Source organism: Bombus impatiens, unplaced genomic scaffold (genome assembly GCF_000188095.3).
Source record: "Bombus impatiens unplaced genomic scaffold, BIMP_2.2 scf_0217, whole genome shotgun sequence".
Taxonomy (NCBI): Eukaryota; Metazoa; Arthropoda; class Insecta; order Hymenoptera; family Apidae; genus Bombus; species Bombus impatiens.
In genome coordinates this window covers 2357986-2374042 of record NT_176636.1, presented here as the reverse complement: position 1 = coordinate 2374042, position 16057 = coordinate 2357986, and the positions used below count along the sequence as shown (strand labels likewise).

The following is a 16057-nucleotide window of genomic DNA, read 5'->3' as shown; positions in this document are numbered from 1 at the left end:
GATGGTCATCGTGGATCGTGTGTATCGATTAAACCAACGTCATAGGGAGAATTTTCTAGCAGTGGTTGGAGGAGCTAATGATTTATTTCCGCTCTCTGAGGGCACACGAGTCTACGGCGTTTCGGCGGCTAGCAGTACCACTCGACCTCCGTGCTGGAGCGTGACAGTGGCAGATTTAAAGGAGCAAGGGAATTATAACTGGAAAAAGGAGCATGTCGTGCCCGGGCCGAGTCGCAGGGACAGGCTGTCATGACTAACGCTAATCGAGGCACCGCAGTACACTCTTTCGTTCGCCTAATTACGAATGCGTACTACAAAGCGTATCGAGTGTCGCGCGACACGAGTGTTGAAATCAAAGTAGGCCGCCGGGGATCCGCACGCGCCTCTTTCGATCACGTTCGAGGGCACCAAACAGCCAATTTTTGCTCAATATGAAGTAGGAAAATATTCGAACGCTCGTTCCACATCTTTTTTACGAGTACGTTAAGTGTGTTATGGTTGCACAATTTTGAAATTTCGCTGGCACTGTTACGAGACCCGACTATCGTGATTATATTGGTAAAATGTGAAACACATGTGGCAGTATACATACACAGGAATTAGAAACACAAGGTGTATTTAATATCAATTATATATTTCACGGAGATGACAAAAATAATTAAACAATCTATTACCTGTTATATTAATATAGTAGGAAAAGAGAAGAAATTCTGCGAGATTTTACACTGATTAATATTAAGCAATGATAACTTTGATCATCCTTATTCCTATCGAATCGCCGCACGTTTTTATATAGAAATTTTGTTCGTCGTTTTAATACCTACGATATAATCTATAAATATCTACCACATATTTCGTGACGCCCTGTATAACGTATTTTCTCCAAGATTTCTCACAATTAATGTTAAATATCGGAAAAACGATCCATAATAGAGAAATTAATAAAAATTATTTAATTTAAAAATTACTGAAGAATAAAATCCTGCTATTATGTAATATATCTGATCTGTATTATCTTCCTATGTTACTACTATTATTTTTCAATCCAGAGATCAAAGATTCAGTCATTTTCTGATTGAAACGAGTACGTAACACCTTGCACGATTTTCCCCTAGCAACGCGACATAGCGTGGAAACGCGAGGGAAACTGCTGGCAACGATGATACGCTAGCATCAGAAAGGTACCAATTAATCCCAGGATTTCCTTCCTCCACGCTAGGACACATTCGATCCGCCAAGCGGAAAGGGGTTTCACGTGCTCGATAATTCCAGATTCACGAGGACGTTGTCACGAGAGAAGGAAGAGAAGGCGGAGGAGGAAACCCGGGGAGGTTCCATCCGTGATTTCGGAAGCGGAACGATGCGCTTCCTGACTTGTTCCAATTGCTCCTTCGACGTTTTCAATGGGAAAATACACAGTGCACTGTGTTTCTCATCGTGGATGAACAAAATTTAAGCACTCGTGAAAATGCAGAAATTTTTCATCGACGATTAATGTGGCAGAGAAAGACAATCTTTTTGTTATATAAATTATATGAAATTTATACAAATTACGTATTCTTTCTTACGTATTATTACGTATTATTACGTACTCTAATCTTACGTATTACAGACGACTAAAATACGAAATTTGTACCAAAGAAACGTGAAAAATATATAACAAAATATATAACGCAAGAAGCGGGACAAAATTTCGTCCAAAAAATCAACCAAATCCTGAATAACACATTTTTTTTAATACTGAAACTACGGACAATTAAGATGTATAATGCAAGAAGAAAAATAAACTAAGACATTATTTATATATTTTATAAAAAATCGTTTAAGTCTCCAAGAATACAGAATGGTAGGAATCTATAAAATTACAAATCCATCACTTTGATCACTCTGATGACGCTAGTATTAAAGACTTGTTGCTTTAATCGCATTAGTATTTCAGTATTAAGATTCTCAATTATACGATTAATATTTTACTAATGAATATCTAATAAATCGTTCAGAGCTTATCAGAAGCTGCTACACAATTCGGCGATAGATATCACGAATAGAAGGAAGAAGAAGCGACGTTATAGTCTCCATTCGGTATCCAGTCGAATATTAAGATCACGAGCTATGATACGTAACCCCCTGAAGAGTTTGTGAATCATCGGGCCCGACTCTCGAACCTAACCCCACCCCCAAAGAATTTTCAGAGAGACAATGGCCCGTCTGCGTCGCGACTCTCCTGCCAGATAAGAAATGACGCGATTGTCGATAGAGAACGCTCATTTTTCCTCTCCTCGAACTGTAAGAAGCATCAGATAAAACGTTTACGAATCTCAGATTGTTCTCTTCGACGATCAATTTTAGATACAATTCTCGCGTCATATTTATTCCTTGGAAAAACATATGAAAGATAATTTTCATATTATGCACTATTAATTCTATGATTCACATTATTGCGAAATATTACACAACCATTGAAGAATCTCAATCGAAAGAAACGTTTCAGGGTCATCGTGTCACGATTTAATAGACTGTGAATATTTATGCGAATTCACATTTCTATAAATGCAAATAAGAAAATGGAATAGATATATTAATAATAATTCTTATACAATATAATTATACTATTATTGTGATACAAACGTAAAGTATAACGTATAAGATACACAATAAATTTGAAGTACGCAAAGTCGAATAATTAAATTTACACAGAATGTATATCTGTCCTGTACACTTTCGCACACTTAAACTTCCTACACACGCACGAACATCCTCAGTCCACGAATTACAGAAGAAACTTGGATCATTACTTTCCTCTATTGCCAAATTTTACGTTTATTACATCGAACAGCCAAAATTAGCTTCACGAAGTAACATGACACGAAACATTGGAAATTCCAAATGCTCGTAATTTTTCGTTCTTCGGTATACCTCTAATTTTAGCAACGCTGCCATTTCATGCTCCTAAATCAACCGCCAACGATAGTTTCCACAGTGGAGAAAACTACCGCGACAAAGTAAAGTAGCCGAGCAATTATGCAAATGCGAAATAATAACCGAATGGTAAAACGCAGACGCGAAACCACCCGGAAAGGACGCGTCGTCGTCCTTTCGCGAGCTGGTACCGGTAAGGACGAGGCGATTGCGACATCCAATCTCGATTCTAATTGTTTAGGAATTGCGCGAATCGCGACCAATTAGCGGCATGCACCGTGAAAACAAGCACGGAATCCGGCTAACGTAAGGGCTAACCGAAATGGTCGAATAATTTAAATTAATAGGACAGCCGGAGGACAAGCTGACAGCCGGTTCACCCCGACTTCCACCACGGAACTTCTTAAACGTTCTCCTTCTCGTGCTGCTAAAGTCCTTGATTACACGCTTCGTACTTTCCGCACGCCACATAAATTCCTGCTTCGAGCGATTTCGAGTGAGGTTTTAATTATATCTTGGCGACTCTTTATTTTATCGGAGATAACGACTGCTGTAGAAAATTGATACTTTCTTTTTTTATTTCCTGTATTGGAAATTCAACCTCTTAATACAAAAAGTCTTGTTCGATTTTTAAGTCTACGCTGGCGATTCTTTGTTTTATTGGACGAGAAAATTGATTCTGTTGTTTCTCGTATTGGGAATTGAGAATTGGAGAGGAAAATTGAAACTGACAACGCACAAATTTTTCTTTCGTCTGTTCGATGCATCAAACTTGTTTAGGGTAAAAGACAACGATGAAAGATACGAAAAATGATAATAAAAAGATAATAATATAAATGAACATTATATAGATTTATAAAGATTAACGACTAAAATAAGTAAATTTTCAAACAAAGGTACACCGATTGTATCTATTGTCCATTTGGTTGCTAAAATTCGAATTTTCCTTTTTTTCACTTACGAATATTTAGTATGTATTAGAATGAGAAAATATCTGGATTCCTATTATTTCACTGCATTGACTTTCAATTCTAAAGAAAACTTGGTTTACTAGGATAGAAACTTAAATTATCGTCTAGAATCACCATATTTCGTATGGAAGAAAGTATGTACAATAATCAGAAAGCTTGAACTCTAGATTTCTAACTTTCTACATTCTAATTCATAAATAAAATCTTAATATTAAATAAATACATGTAAATGAATTTTGGAATGCAAGTATTTACTCACCACGTTTTTCCATGGAAGCCGTCCTTGCATCAGACATGTAAAAGCTACTACATGTTTATTCTAAATAGATGGTTAATTTTCCAATCATTTCTCGAGACCGTTCACGACAGTAACAAGTTCCCGAAAAGTTCGCGAACTCGAGCAGCGACGAGCCGGCCAATTTAAACGACGAAGACGTGGCGCGACGTGGAACATTTTGCATCTCCCGCGAGACAGAGCACGTCGTTTGTTGTACTGACGCGTTAAGAAATTGTCTGCGAGACTTCCTGAACTTTCGAGCAAAACTCGAGGAAACTTTAATAAAGTAAAGCAGACAGCTGTGTTCAAGTTTGGAATTTGTACAACACTCGAAAATCTGTCGCAATGAGGTGAAACGTTTTCGATCGAACGCGATTTCGATCTAATAACCGATTATCAGGAAGTTATTGCGAAAAGTAAATACGAAATACGAGTTATCGGTAAAATAGAACAAAGACATGACGCGAGAAGACAGGTTTAATTTACAAAACTGTTTCAATGACTTTGACATGCGGACTGAATTAGATCGCAGATATGCGTCAGAGTTTGCAAACAATATCAACACCGTGACCGTAAATAGAGTGGTTCCGTACTCGATACACGTAGGTTCATTTTTTCTATTGCCCGATAAGACATTGAAAATTTGTAATATGTTGATGTATATAATTTATATATAATAATGTAATAATACAATATATATTATATTATTTAATATATATAATTATGTAATAATATAAAACTATTGTGTATATAATTTATAATTAATTAAAAAATTAATTAAACTCACCAACATGATGATCATGCCACGCCAGGACACCACAAAGAAGAGCCAAAGTTTTCCCACTTCCTGTTGGACTCTCTAGAAGGCAATTTTCCTGTTTTATACAACCTTGTATGAGCTGTAAAAATACAATTATTATTTACCATTAATAAATCATTTTACCAATATTCCATCTCTTCAATTAGATACTTAAATTATAAAAATTCTTACCTGATTCATTACAGCCACCTGACACGAGTAAGGCTTCACAGGAAGCTTTACTTTAATTCCAGATATCATTTGCTCGTGTTGTATACTCACTTGAGCCACAGTTTCTTCTTTTTGTTTATTGTTTGGTTCATCTTTAATTTTGGTTTGTTTAATGTGACTACCTTTGTGTTTCTTTTTTTCCTGCTCTTTTTTAAACCATGATGGTTTTGAGTTGAAATCGTCAGAAGAATTGGAATCACTGTGATCGTGCATGTTTCTTTTTTTTGGACTTGGGCCTTGTTGGTTCCAGTTAAACATGGAAGTCTTGGATTTCAAACTTGTGTTGTACGTAACTTCTTTAATATCTTCATCTGATTTTATACTATCTGTAGATTTTTGAAATTTAGATAGTGTCTCTTCGTCGTAACTTGTATCTGTTATCGATGGATTTGAAGAATCCTTTTCACTTTCTATTATCTCATTAGTTGGCATAATATCACTTTCATCAGAAGATATCTCGATATTATTTGGGCTTTCTGGACATAAACTTTTCACCTGGGATCTTTCGTACGTCGAATCATTTCTTTTCAGACGTAATCTACTCATTCTATGAACAAAAATATGCACAATAAGCTAGAATCAACAAACAACGAATGATACTTAAACAAGTATCTTGAAATAAAAAAATGTATGATATTTTAGAGATGTCTTGCAACTTAAGAATTGTTTTAACAATTACTGCATCACTGTGAAGTCTTTTTAATGATATCCATAAAATGTCATACAAAATGAATGCAAAAATCTGAGGAAACAGAACAATAAGCTAATATAACCTAAAAAATCATATATTATCACGTGTACAGTTACATACTTTGTTTCTTCAAACCACTCTTCTAGTTTTAATTTGGCTCCCGTGTAGATGATGAATACGATCACTGCACTAATCACATAAATCACAAGCATCGATTAAGACTGATTAAAGCGAAAAGAAACATCTGGTGATTATGACCACACGCCACACGTGTTTCCCGCGTCTTTATTTATCCTTCGAAACGCGACAGTTTATATTATTCACATTGCGCGCGATATTTAAATTACATTTTCAAAGAAATTCATAAATACGGTTGCGTGTTACAACGAATGGAACTATGAAAGTATAAATTAAACGTGAAAAATATAACTCTGTAAGACTGATAGATGTCAAGTTTTTGAACAGTCACGTGACTGAAATATCACGTGCACGATATTTGAATTTTGAATGTCTTTCGTGGAAAAAGGTAGCCTTACGATTTATTTTCTAAAATACAATTATACATCGTTACAAACATACTTTACAGAAAAAATTACCGAAAAATAATTATATTATGCTACGTATCATTTCATAGATATGCGATACGATAGAAGAAATATTCATTATTATATTTTCTTTCATTTCATATTATATTTTCATTCATTCAATCTTTCATTTTCATTTTTGAAATTCATATTATCTGATTAATTTTATAATCTCTACTACTTTGACCAATGTATGACTCATTTAGACATTATGCGCAGTATTTTTTCAAAAAAGCCAAATTTAACCTAGGAAGACGTTATGTGTCTTGCGATAATTCGCTTTCATAACATATAAAGGAATCCTGCCATCAGCGTCGACTAAATATACGGGACATTATTCCACACGAATCTCACCGCGGAAACATAATTTCTGAAGCGAACAGGATTAGACAGGTGAAACGCGTAGCCCCTCGGAGTCTTAATTCCGATGTTGTTCGGTGACCTTCATAAACAAGATACGTCTCTTCCTGACAGAAAGACGCGGGCAAAAAGGAGAGAAAGGTAAAAGGAATATAATTTCCACGTGTGATTTATGCCTCCTGGCTGGTCCAACGGATCAAACTTCTGATTTACGTGGCTGTTGTGTCCCGCAGTTTCGAAAGCGGTCCCCATCAAAGGGGGCCACGGAATTTAAAAGCCATCCGGCGCGTGTGCGACTTGAATAAGGAATCTTACTCTGTCCATGAGAAGAGAAGCATCTCAAGCTGACATGAATCCTTATCAAATTATCCGAAATTCCCACGCGCGACTGGATACACGACTTTCACGTGTACTTATGTACAGTGGCACACGGAAATATTTGAACATTTATAGCAACATGGGATTATTTTCGTTACCTAAGCTTCAACGCTATAAAATTGAATCGTGAACGTTGCATAGAATAATCAAACTCGTTGTACACAGATTCGTGAAAGTATTCGAACATTAGGATTAAATATTACGGGTAAACCTTTCGTGAATATTATTGTGTGCCGAGTTTCCGCATTTCGAAATCACAAAATTAATTTAAGAAGTTACAAAATATTTAGTACAGGTACTCGTATATGTGTCTTAGAGATTATACAAACATTTAACCAGTCAATTATCCATTATATTAATAAATCTTAGTTTTTAGCGGGGCCGTATTTAACATTTATTATATGCTTAAGACGGATGTTCATGATGTATAGTAACTTTTTACTGAATATACATTTGCAATAAACGTAATGAAATTTCAGAAAGTTTCGTACGACACACATAGTATATCTGTAAAATTTTTTATGCTAAATTGTCTCGAATACTTTTACGAACCAGTGTACGTACGTCCGTACGGACATGAATTGAACGTGTACGCGTTCATGTTTCCATATCACAAACGTAGGACGTCTGAGAGAGACCGTGTCACGTATATGCAATGAAATTACTCAGACTGTAGAGAGCATTTTCAGCTCACGTACTTTTACTCGAATGATCCTCGCCGAGGAATCCTTGCGTTTTCACACGGTTATGATGTATATCTTAATGATAACACGCTGCATGGGCGGAATACGTTTCTCTCGTAACTCTCGATTTACTTCGCTGTCTCTGGTAGTTAGTCGAAAAATGTGTAGATGAAAAGCATATATCGCTGGTTCCTTGATCATTTCAAATCCAACTTTCCAATCGCTTACAGCATCCGTGGAACGAATTAGGTGAGCGAATGTAACAGAATCAGTGGTACACGAGATCTCAGTTACAATAGCTTCGAAGAATAGATCGAATGAAGTAGCTTCTCCGAAGATACTTTACAAAAAGTTAATAAATTGCCAATAAAATTAAAAATGTTGAATAATAAACAATGTATGTCCACATTTGTTATTTCATTACTTATTTTATACACCAATGACAATTTAATTTTTGGAACCAACGAATTAGAGCAAATTAGTTGATTTTATTATTATTCATACATAAAATGGAATAATAATTTATTCCTTTACTTAACAAATATATGTGATTACTGATTCACGTAGCATTTAGTATCATTCTAGTTTCTTTTCGTCAGTTTATTAAAAATATAAATATAATCGTTAACTTGGATATCGACGAGACTGAACAAACGTGAAGTTTAAAATTTCTTATTTTATCGATAGGAAGCAGAATCAAAGATGTGCGGATTAATAGTACGCGACTATATCGAATACGCAATATACGAGCCATAAACGCGTGCCGAGTCTTCAACATTTCGGTTTTACGATCAACAGACGTGATTTACTTCTTGGTTGCCGGCGTCTGGTCGCTTCACGCTCAACGAGGGTGAGCATCGTGTCCGTCCACTGGGCTGTAAGTTATGCACAGCCAGTGTGATATCCATAAAATACGCCGAAGGGGCCGAGGAAGTCATTACTATAGGAAAGTGTGGCAAATTGCGTGTAACACCCCTCCCGAAAAGTTACAAAGAGTCCTCGGCCGGGTTTACGCGCCGCCGACTGTGTGACACGTCGATGAAACTCAACTCTTTTCCCGTTTCCCATGAAACTGCCTAAATATCCATAAAACGATCAAACAATATAAACATAAAGCAAAAAACACACATAGCTGTAATACGCGCAGCACGATGAATCACGAGTATCGGCCGCAAATTTTATACAAATCTTCCAATCTGTCGACTCTTTTTTCAACAATTCGCTAATTGCGCAACCCATCGATGAAACTCAACTCTTTTCCCGATTGCCAAAGTATCTAGCCAGATTGTAAATCTGCGTCAAACAATTCACCGATATAAATACCAAAAAATGCACGCAATACAACTCTAATGTAACGAACGAATGATCGAATCTTCCAATTTTTTCATCTGTTTTTTCAACAATCCGCCGCCAATCGCGCAATGCGTCAACGAAGCTCCACTCCCTTCCCGCTTCTCGCGAAACTGCCTAAGTATCGAGCCTACAATTGCGATCTCCATAAAACAATTACCCAATACAAGCATGAAAAATGCACGTAGCTGCGATACTATGTGACGAGTGGCGAGCGGCTGGCACAAATTTTACACAAATTTTCCAATTTGCAGGCCTGTTTTTCAACAATCCGTCGCCGAACAAACACAGGCTGGTAAATAATGTCCGCGTTGTAATAACAAGCGGGGAGTACTTCGACGAATTAACACGAGTACCGTTCACGGTGTTCAATTAATCAAGCGAAACACGGGGGTGAGGGTTGTCGCGTGATCCCATCGAATGATCTGGGTCAAACCAGCGCCCTCTCTCCAATTCCTATCAATGCGTGCGACTAGTTCGAAACGGCGAGATACCTTTTGGACAAAAGCTTTCCACGAAGATATGCCTGATTTCAGGGTTTGGGTTGGTGGAATGGGGACGTGAATCGAAAGCTGAGGCGAAATTACGGGGTACGGTGGGAAGGAAAAAGAAAAAAAAGGAAAAGAAAAGAGGGAACAGAAATATGAAAGAGCGGGAAAGATCCCCCTGTCGATCTCGCTGGTATCCCGTGGTCACCCTGTGCGAATCCCGGGAATCGGTCTTTCTCGTGGCGGTCACGAAACCGGCCAGTGGAAGACAGAGAAAGAAATATGAAATATAAATAAAACATATTCTTACCAACAGCAAGTGCAATAAAAATGCGGGGAGATCAAGAGGGATGCCGGAGGAATACGTAATGTGCTCTCTTCTCTGCTCTCCGCCTATCCTGCTCTCTATCTCGTATCTCTTTCAACGTTCGCCTATATACTCTCCGTCGCTGCGTTTCTAATTTTTATTTTCCTGCTGGTCGATGATCGAAATACGTAAGAATTTCTGAACATTGACAGTGAGATTCTTTCTTTCCTTTTTATCTTTCCTTCAATTTTTATCTATATACAGTTCCTCGCTGTTTTCGCAATTTTCATTTTTATCGTGCTGGATAGATCATTGAAATGTGTAGATATTTTTGGACATCGACAATGAGATTCGATTAGCAACGACTTCTCTTTCATTCTGTCTTCTGTAAAATAAACCTGTCTCTATAAACCGAAGAGTAAAGAAAAGTATGTGGAATGTTACAATTTCTTTACAATTCTCTTGGAATTCATTTATGCCACTTTCTTGCAACGAATGATCTTGTGGAAGTAAATAATTTCCTATTCACGATACATATAATACGCAAGGATACATAAACTCTTCAAAATAAAGTACTCGTAATATCTAATAATTAAAACTATTCTCTAACTAGATTCTATTTTTCATAGCCGCAATCTATTAATTAGATTAGATACTAAGAAGTTTGTGAACGATAGAGCAGAGCAATCCGCTTTCTGGAAGGCTAAAGTATACAGTAGCGAACAAAAGAAAGTGTATAAAATAAAAAGCGTAGAAAAGCAAAATGGGTTTACATGTAATAAGAGCGACGAATAAATATAATATACGTGACAGGATAGGCGACTGTTACGAATATGACAAAAAAGTTTTACTTCGCAAGTTATCAACATTAAACGTTCTTTCATCAGTTGCTGTATCTATCTCCCTTTACACCAATTTTTTCCCTCAGAAAACGAACACGAAGAAGAATAACGCGAGGAAGAGACACGAGAGAAAGAAACAATTCCATAAACGAACGTAACGTCGCTGTATTCCCGGCAGCATCTTCGTCACTGAGGGAAAGGCACGCGGCAAACAAGCCAATAAACCGAATAAACGGTCGTCGGGACTTAATTAAGGAATGGCGACTGCATCCACGCCAACGGTGCCTTCATTTCGTCCGGCAGCTTTATCGCCGGTGCTTATCTATCGGCCATGAGATAAGATAAAAGGGTCAGAGTCGAGGGGAACAGGCGTAGATAGCCACCACCCTCTCCTCTTTGCCCCAAGTACGAAACTTTCGGGGGTGGAGGATACCATATGCGACCTTCTTCGTCCGCTAGAACGGTCCTATGTTCTCTTCTATCTTCCTTCTCGCACTCTCTGTTCCTCCCTTTTTACCCGGGGACAGAGACTTTTCCTCTTTGTTTCCTCGGGAGCTGGAGGGTCGAAAATCGAGCACGTCGCGTCCAGGAGCACGGCAGAAAGTAAAATAAAAGAATCATGCTGGCTGGGGACCGGGGAAACTGTCCATGTGCCAGCTCCTACGAGATGCATATGTTTTGTCCTCGATTGCATACTTTTCCGGGACTTGTTAAAGTCGAAGACCTCGAATTTCATCCCTCGTGTCTGCAAGATCGAAGAAAAGTGATTTACACGGAGCGTAACACGCGACTTGTTTGGATTTTGGAACAGTAGAATTTTCGCTTGAAATATACGTAACATTCTAACATTTGGAGACGCAATACCCTAAACTCTAAAATATCAAATACGTTTTCTTAGTCCATACCTTGGAAATCGAACGAACTGGCTATAAAGGAGTCTGTAGTTTGATCTGACCGGATCTTGGAAAAATGAAATTTCCCGAGGTGGTTTCCAGTTCGAAGTATAATCGTAAAATTCTCAAATACAAAATTGACAAGTTGTAAAATACCGTTCTAAGATTTCAAGACATAGTACCCGAAAATACGAAATGTTGGAACCCCGATAGAAACGTGTGCGATTTCTTCGCTGTGGATTTCGGAAAAGTTCAATATCCGGCAATGATTCCTAATTTGAAACGTACGATTCCAAGATCAGGACGTGGTTCTCTAAAATATAAAATGTCAGAACCTGTTAGAAATTTCAAGAATTGGAATTGTGTTCTATATTTCAGTTAGAATCGCTGGGATTTTGGAAAAGTAGATTGCTGGAAAGGCACAAAGTTGTAAAGTTATGAAACATTGCTCCAAGATTTTAGAACGCCCATATCGTAAACGTCAAAGACGTTACACGACGAATTTGTAACGAAAGAATCTGAGTTTCAGAAACAGGGGAATCACGAAGTATAAAATTTGATTTCGTGGAAATTTTCGATTTGTTCGTGCTCGGCGATATCGTAGCAGCTTGAAAAATTCCGTCGAAGCATAGGTACAGAAGGTAAAAGAGTGGAAGGCGAGGGCAGGACTGGAAGGAGCACGAAGGACAATAACTTCTCGACGAGGGCAGTCGAGGGACATCGATCAGATGCGATCACGGTGGAATTAGCCGTCCCTTGCAGGACTCTAGAACTCCTTTCGCCACCCCCTTTTGCTCGGAACCACCCTTGTCTGTGTTTCTTCGACCTCGACAAAAGGTTCGTCGACGATAAATGATTCTATTAGTGTACGCCGACAGAAATGCGTCTAGAACTGACGTAAGGATAAACATTTAATTCCTTTTGTCACAATATATTCATGTAACCATCAAATTCGCGTTACCCTTTTCGCTTTACTTCTGAAAATTCATTTCCAGATATTCGTACACATTTATGCAAAGTTTACGAAATACGCGTAATATGCAGAAATATATAAAATATCTCAAGTGGAAGTATTCGTAGGAATATTTAGCAGGCGAGACAGCTTCTCCATTTAGATTTCATTTTCTTAATTATTCTCACGAAAATACGAATTTATATAAACATCCATTGCACTCTATGGAACAATTAGCGGCTATAGCTTGTCGTAATAGAAATAATATATCAGAGATTCTGAAGATTCGTATGTATGTGTTTTTAACGTCTATATATATGTGTGTGTGTGTGTGTTGGCTTGTGAATGAGTGGCCACAATATTTAAATTAGTAGTAGTTTAACAAGAACCCATTCACTGATGTAAAAGAGAATTTCGGAAGTGGCTCCATATATTTTCATTGTGAGAAGATGACGCTTTTAATACGTCGATAAATTCTTTATGTTTTCGAATTTGGTGCCAATAAACCGTTGTTACACTTAGATCGATTCGTAGAACCCTCTGTACATGCATACAGTATATATATACTATATTATATACTATATATTATACATTTTATAATACAAAGTATCGTTAAATTGAATAAGGTAACATATACGCGTTTGAGGATTGCAGGAACAATTTCGGAAATTCGTAAGCAGCTCGCAAGCCACAATTTGTAGAGTTACGGAATGCTTGAAACACGTGTTACGAGGGTGAGCGATCAAGAATGCCATAAAATAGCGCTATAGTCGAGGACCTATCAAATATTGCGCGTGTTCCAACGAAAGACGCGCCGAGGAAAGTGAAAATACAAGGAGAGGGGTGGGTCGGTATGAAATATGGATAAGTTCGGTCTGACGCCACAAAAGGAAGCGTCATGGTAAATTAATCGGTCGGCGAGGAACACGCGAGACGTGTGATTTAATAAAAAGCCTCCCTTTTAGGATGGAAGGGGTGGAAACCAAGTCGCCACCCCCCGTCGTGTAATAAGTTTAGTTTCCACGAGGAGATAGTCATAAAACAGGACGTGCGTTCGCAGCGTGGTGCCTTGTTCCGCAGATTTCGCGAAGACGTTTAGGGGACAAGCGTTTTTCTCCCTTTTACCACCATGGTCAATGCCGAGACATTGTTTCGCTTGAAATAAGGTTACAACGTTGTTACTAGATTACGGATATTTATGCAAATTCAGACAATTAAAGAAATGGTACCTGAAAAGAAATTTATTTGACCTATTAGATATTGCAATAGGTGTTATACTTTGGATATTTCACATATTTTTGCGTATTATTCTGTGTATTTTGGCGTCCCTATATTTCTCATAAATGCATAAAAATCCACAATTTAGTTATAGTATTTTTTGGTAGGATTCTCTTTTTCTGCACATAATATCTCCGAATGTGGTATTTGTGAAAAATCGTACTTCAGAATCGATATTTCCCTTTCCGTATATTCATCTCTGATGTAATTCGTGTTTTGCTTTATCGATATAACACAACGTGTTTACGTCGTATACTTTTCTTTCACTGCCCACCTTCTCTTTCTCTTCCTTTTTTTCTTTCCTAACGATGTAGAACGTCTGATTTAGACTGGGCGTGGCTGAATCTACTTTGCGGCAAACGGCTAATTAATTTCACGTAGACGGAAGGTGTGCTAATATGGATATTTTTCCAATGGCCCACAGGCTGAATTTATACAGCGAATTAAGTCAATTGAGTATTTTTGTGTGGTTCGTTTTTCTTTCCTTTTCTTTTCCTCTTTGTTCCTTTTTCCCTTTCTCAGGATGTAGAGCGTCTGATGTAGATTGGGCGTGGTTAATTCTACTTTACAGCGGAATGGCTAATTAATTTCACTTGGACGTAAGGCGCTAGTTTGATTTAGTAACAGCCGTACCTCGCATATTTCCTTATAAAGGCATTTAATTCGGTCACACCGCTTATCTTATTACTCATGCAATCTTTAAGCCGCCGCTTTGATAATTGCATAGCAGGTAATCGCGCCAGGTGGCTTATTCGAGAAATCATGGTTCCATGTTGCTCGCATTTTATTCGACGCCCGCGTTTAACCTGTTATATTACACAATTGGAGGAGTCGTGTTTTCAAGCCTGCTGAATATTAAAAGGTTCAATTAAACTGAGATAAGCGTCGTCGAATAAAAAACGCGAGGAAAGGATCGAATTATATTCTCTTTTCTTTTTTTCTTTTACCAAGCCACCGTGTCGTTGCAATTTCCTCCTTTAATCGTGTGTGTACGTGGTATTCAACGTCGCCCCGTCATGGTGTCCGCGTTTGTGACATAAGCTGTCACGAGTACGAGCTACGGGCGCCGCGTAAAAGAGCGAAGAAACAATTGGAGTTTCGCGTACGATTCTTATCAACACGCGATCGTCGTTCGTCACGCGCTGGACAATGTTAATTTTTTATGTTTTATCACTTCCCTCTTTACAATCAGCCCGGGCCTATTATTAATTCATTATCGCGGCAACCAGCTGGTCGTTTAGTCGTTTATGGGGATCTCGCGAGCCTAGACCCCTTTAAGCTTCCATTAAAACGTTGTTAGCAATATTTTCTCAAGGATCTTTCTCGTATCGTCGATTTATAAAACGGCGCACTCGCTATTCCTGAACCTTTCCTTCGTAATAATAATTTTTCCATACGAAATGATCCGTTAAACTGTCATTAATTCTGCCTTATTACACATTTTGAGTGTCGAGTATCGAGTGGCACGGGAAATTCGTAGAGTTTTTGACAGTTGATATATTTCATTGTAATCTGTACGTTTATTTGTAATTTGTATTCTGCATTCGAGAATATTGTACGATTCGCTTAAGCATCGTATCTACTGGCCGTACTAATAAAACTATCAATTGGAAATTAATTGCTGAAAAACACGACTGGTCGATTAAATATTACAAATTTTGGAGGAATTGAAGTTATTAATGGGACGTGAAATTTCTGAGAAACTGCGCTTCGAAATAAATATTTCCTTTGTCCGATATCTATTTGTGACTCGCTCGCGCAATAAATCCACAACGCTACAGCGAACGAAATTAATTTAACCATCGCTGCCGGCATCGATAAACATATCGTCGAATCCGAAACCACCTTCTTGGGGCAGCAATAAAATAACGACAAACCAGCGTGACCAAATTATTGTCAGCCCGAACGAGTGGTGTCGTCATCGACTCGCCACGCGTTCTCCCCGCGATAACACGAACAACCCCATGTTTTCCATCCCTCTTTCGCTCTTCGTTGATCCTTGACCTCCCCGTTGGATCCTGCAATTAATCTGGAATTGGATAGGGCGTCTTCCG

The 16057-nt window shown here is 38.0% G+C and overlaps 1 protein-coding gene across 6 annotated transcripts in view; it reads right to left on the bottom strand.

Annotated features, from left to right (window-relative positions):
- The window catches only part of LOC100740616 (Fanconi anemia group J protein homolog), a 172938-nt gene that overhangs the window by 82046 nt on the left and 74835 nt on the right, over positions 1-16057 (bottom strand). For 4 of the 6 annotated variants that reach the window (XM_033319782.1, XM_033319784.1, XM_033319783.1 and 1 more), the window contains exons 4-5: positions 5159-5744; positions 4955-5066 (exon numbers count right to left, since the gene is read on the bottom strand). In XM_033319782.1, coding sequence (XP_033175673.1) covers positions 4955-5066; positions 5159-5743 — 697 coding nt within the window. In that variant the 5' untranslated portion in view covers position 5744. Of the gene's footprint in view, positions 1-4954; positions 5067-5158; positions 5745-6008; positions 6356-10041; positions 10061-16057 lie in introns of those variants that run through there. The other 2 variants (XM_033319786.1, XM_003488110.4) reach the window with 2 other exon arrangements.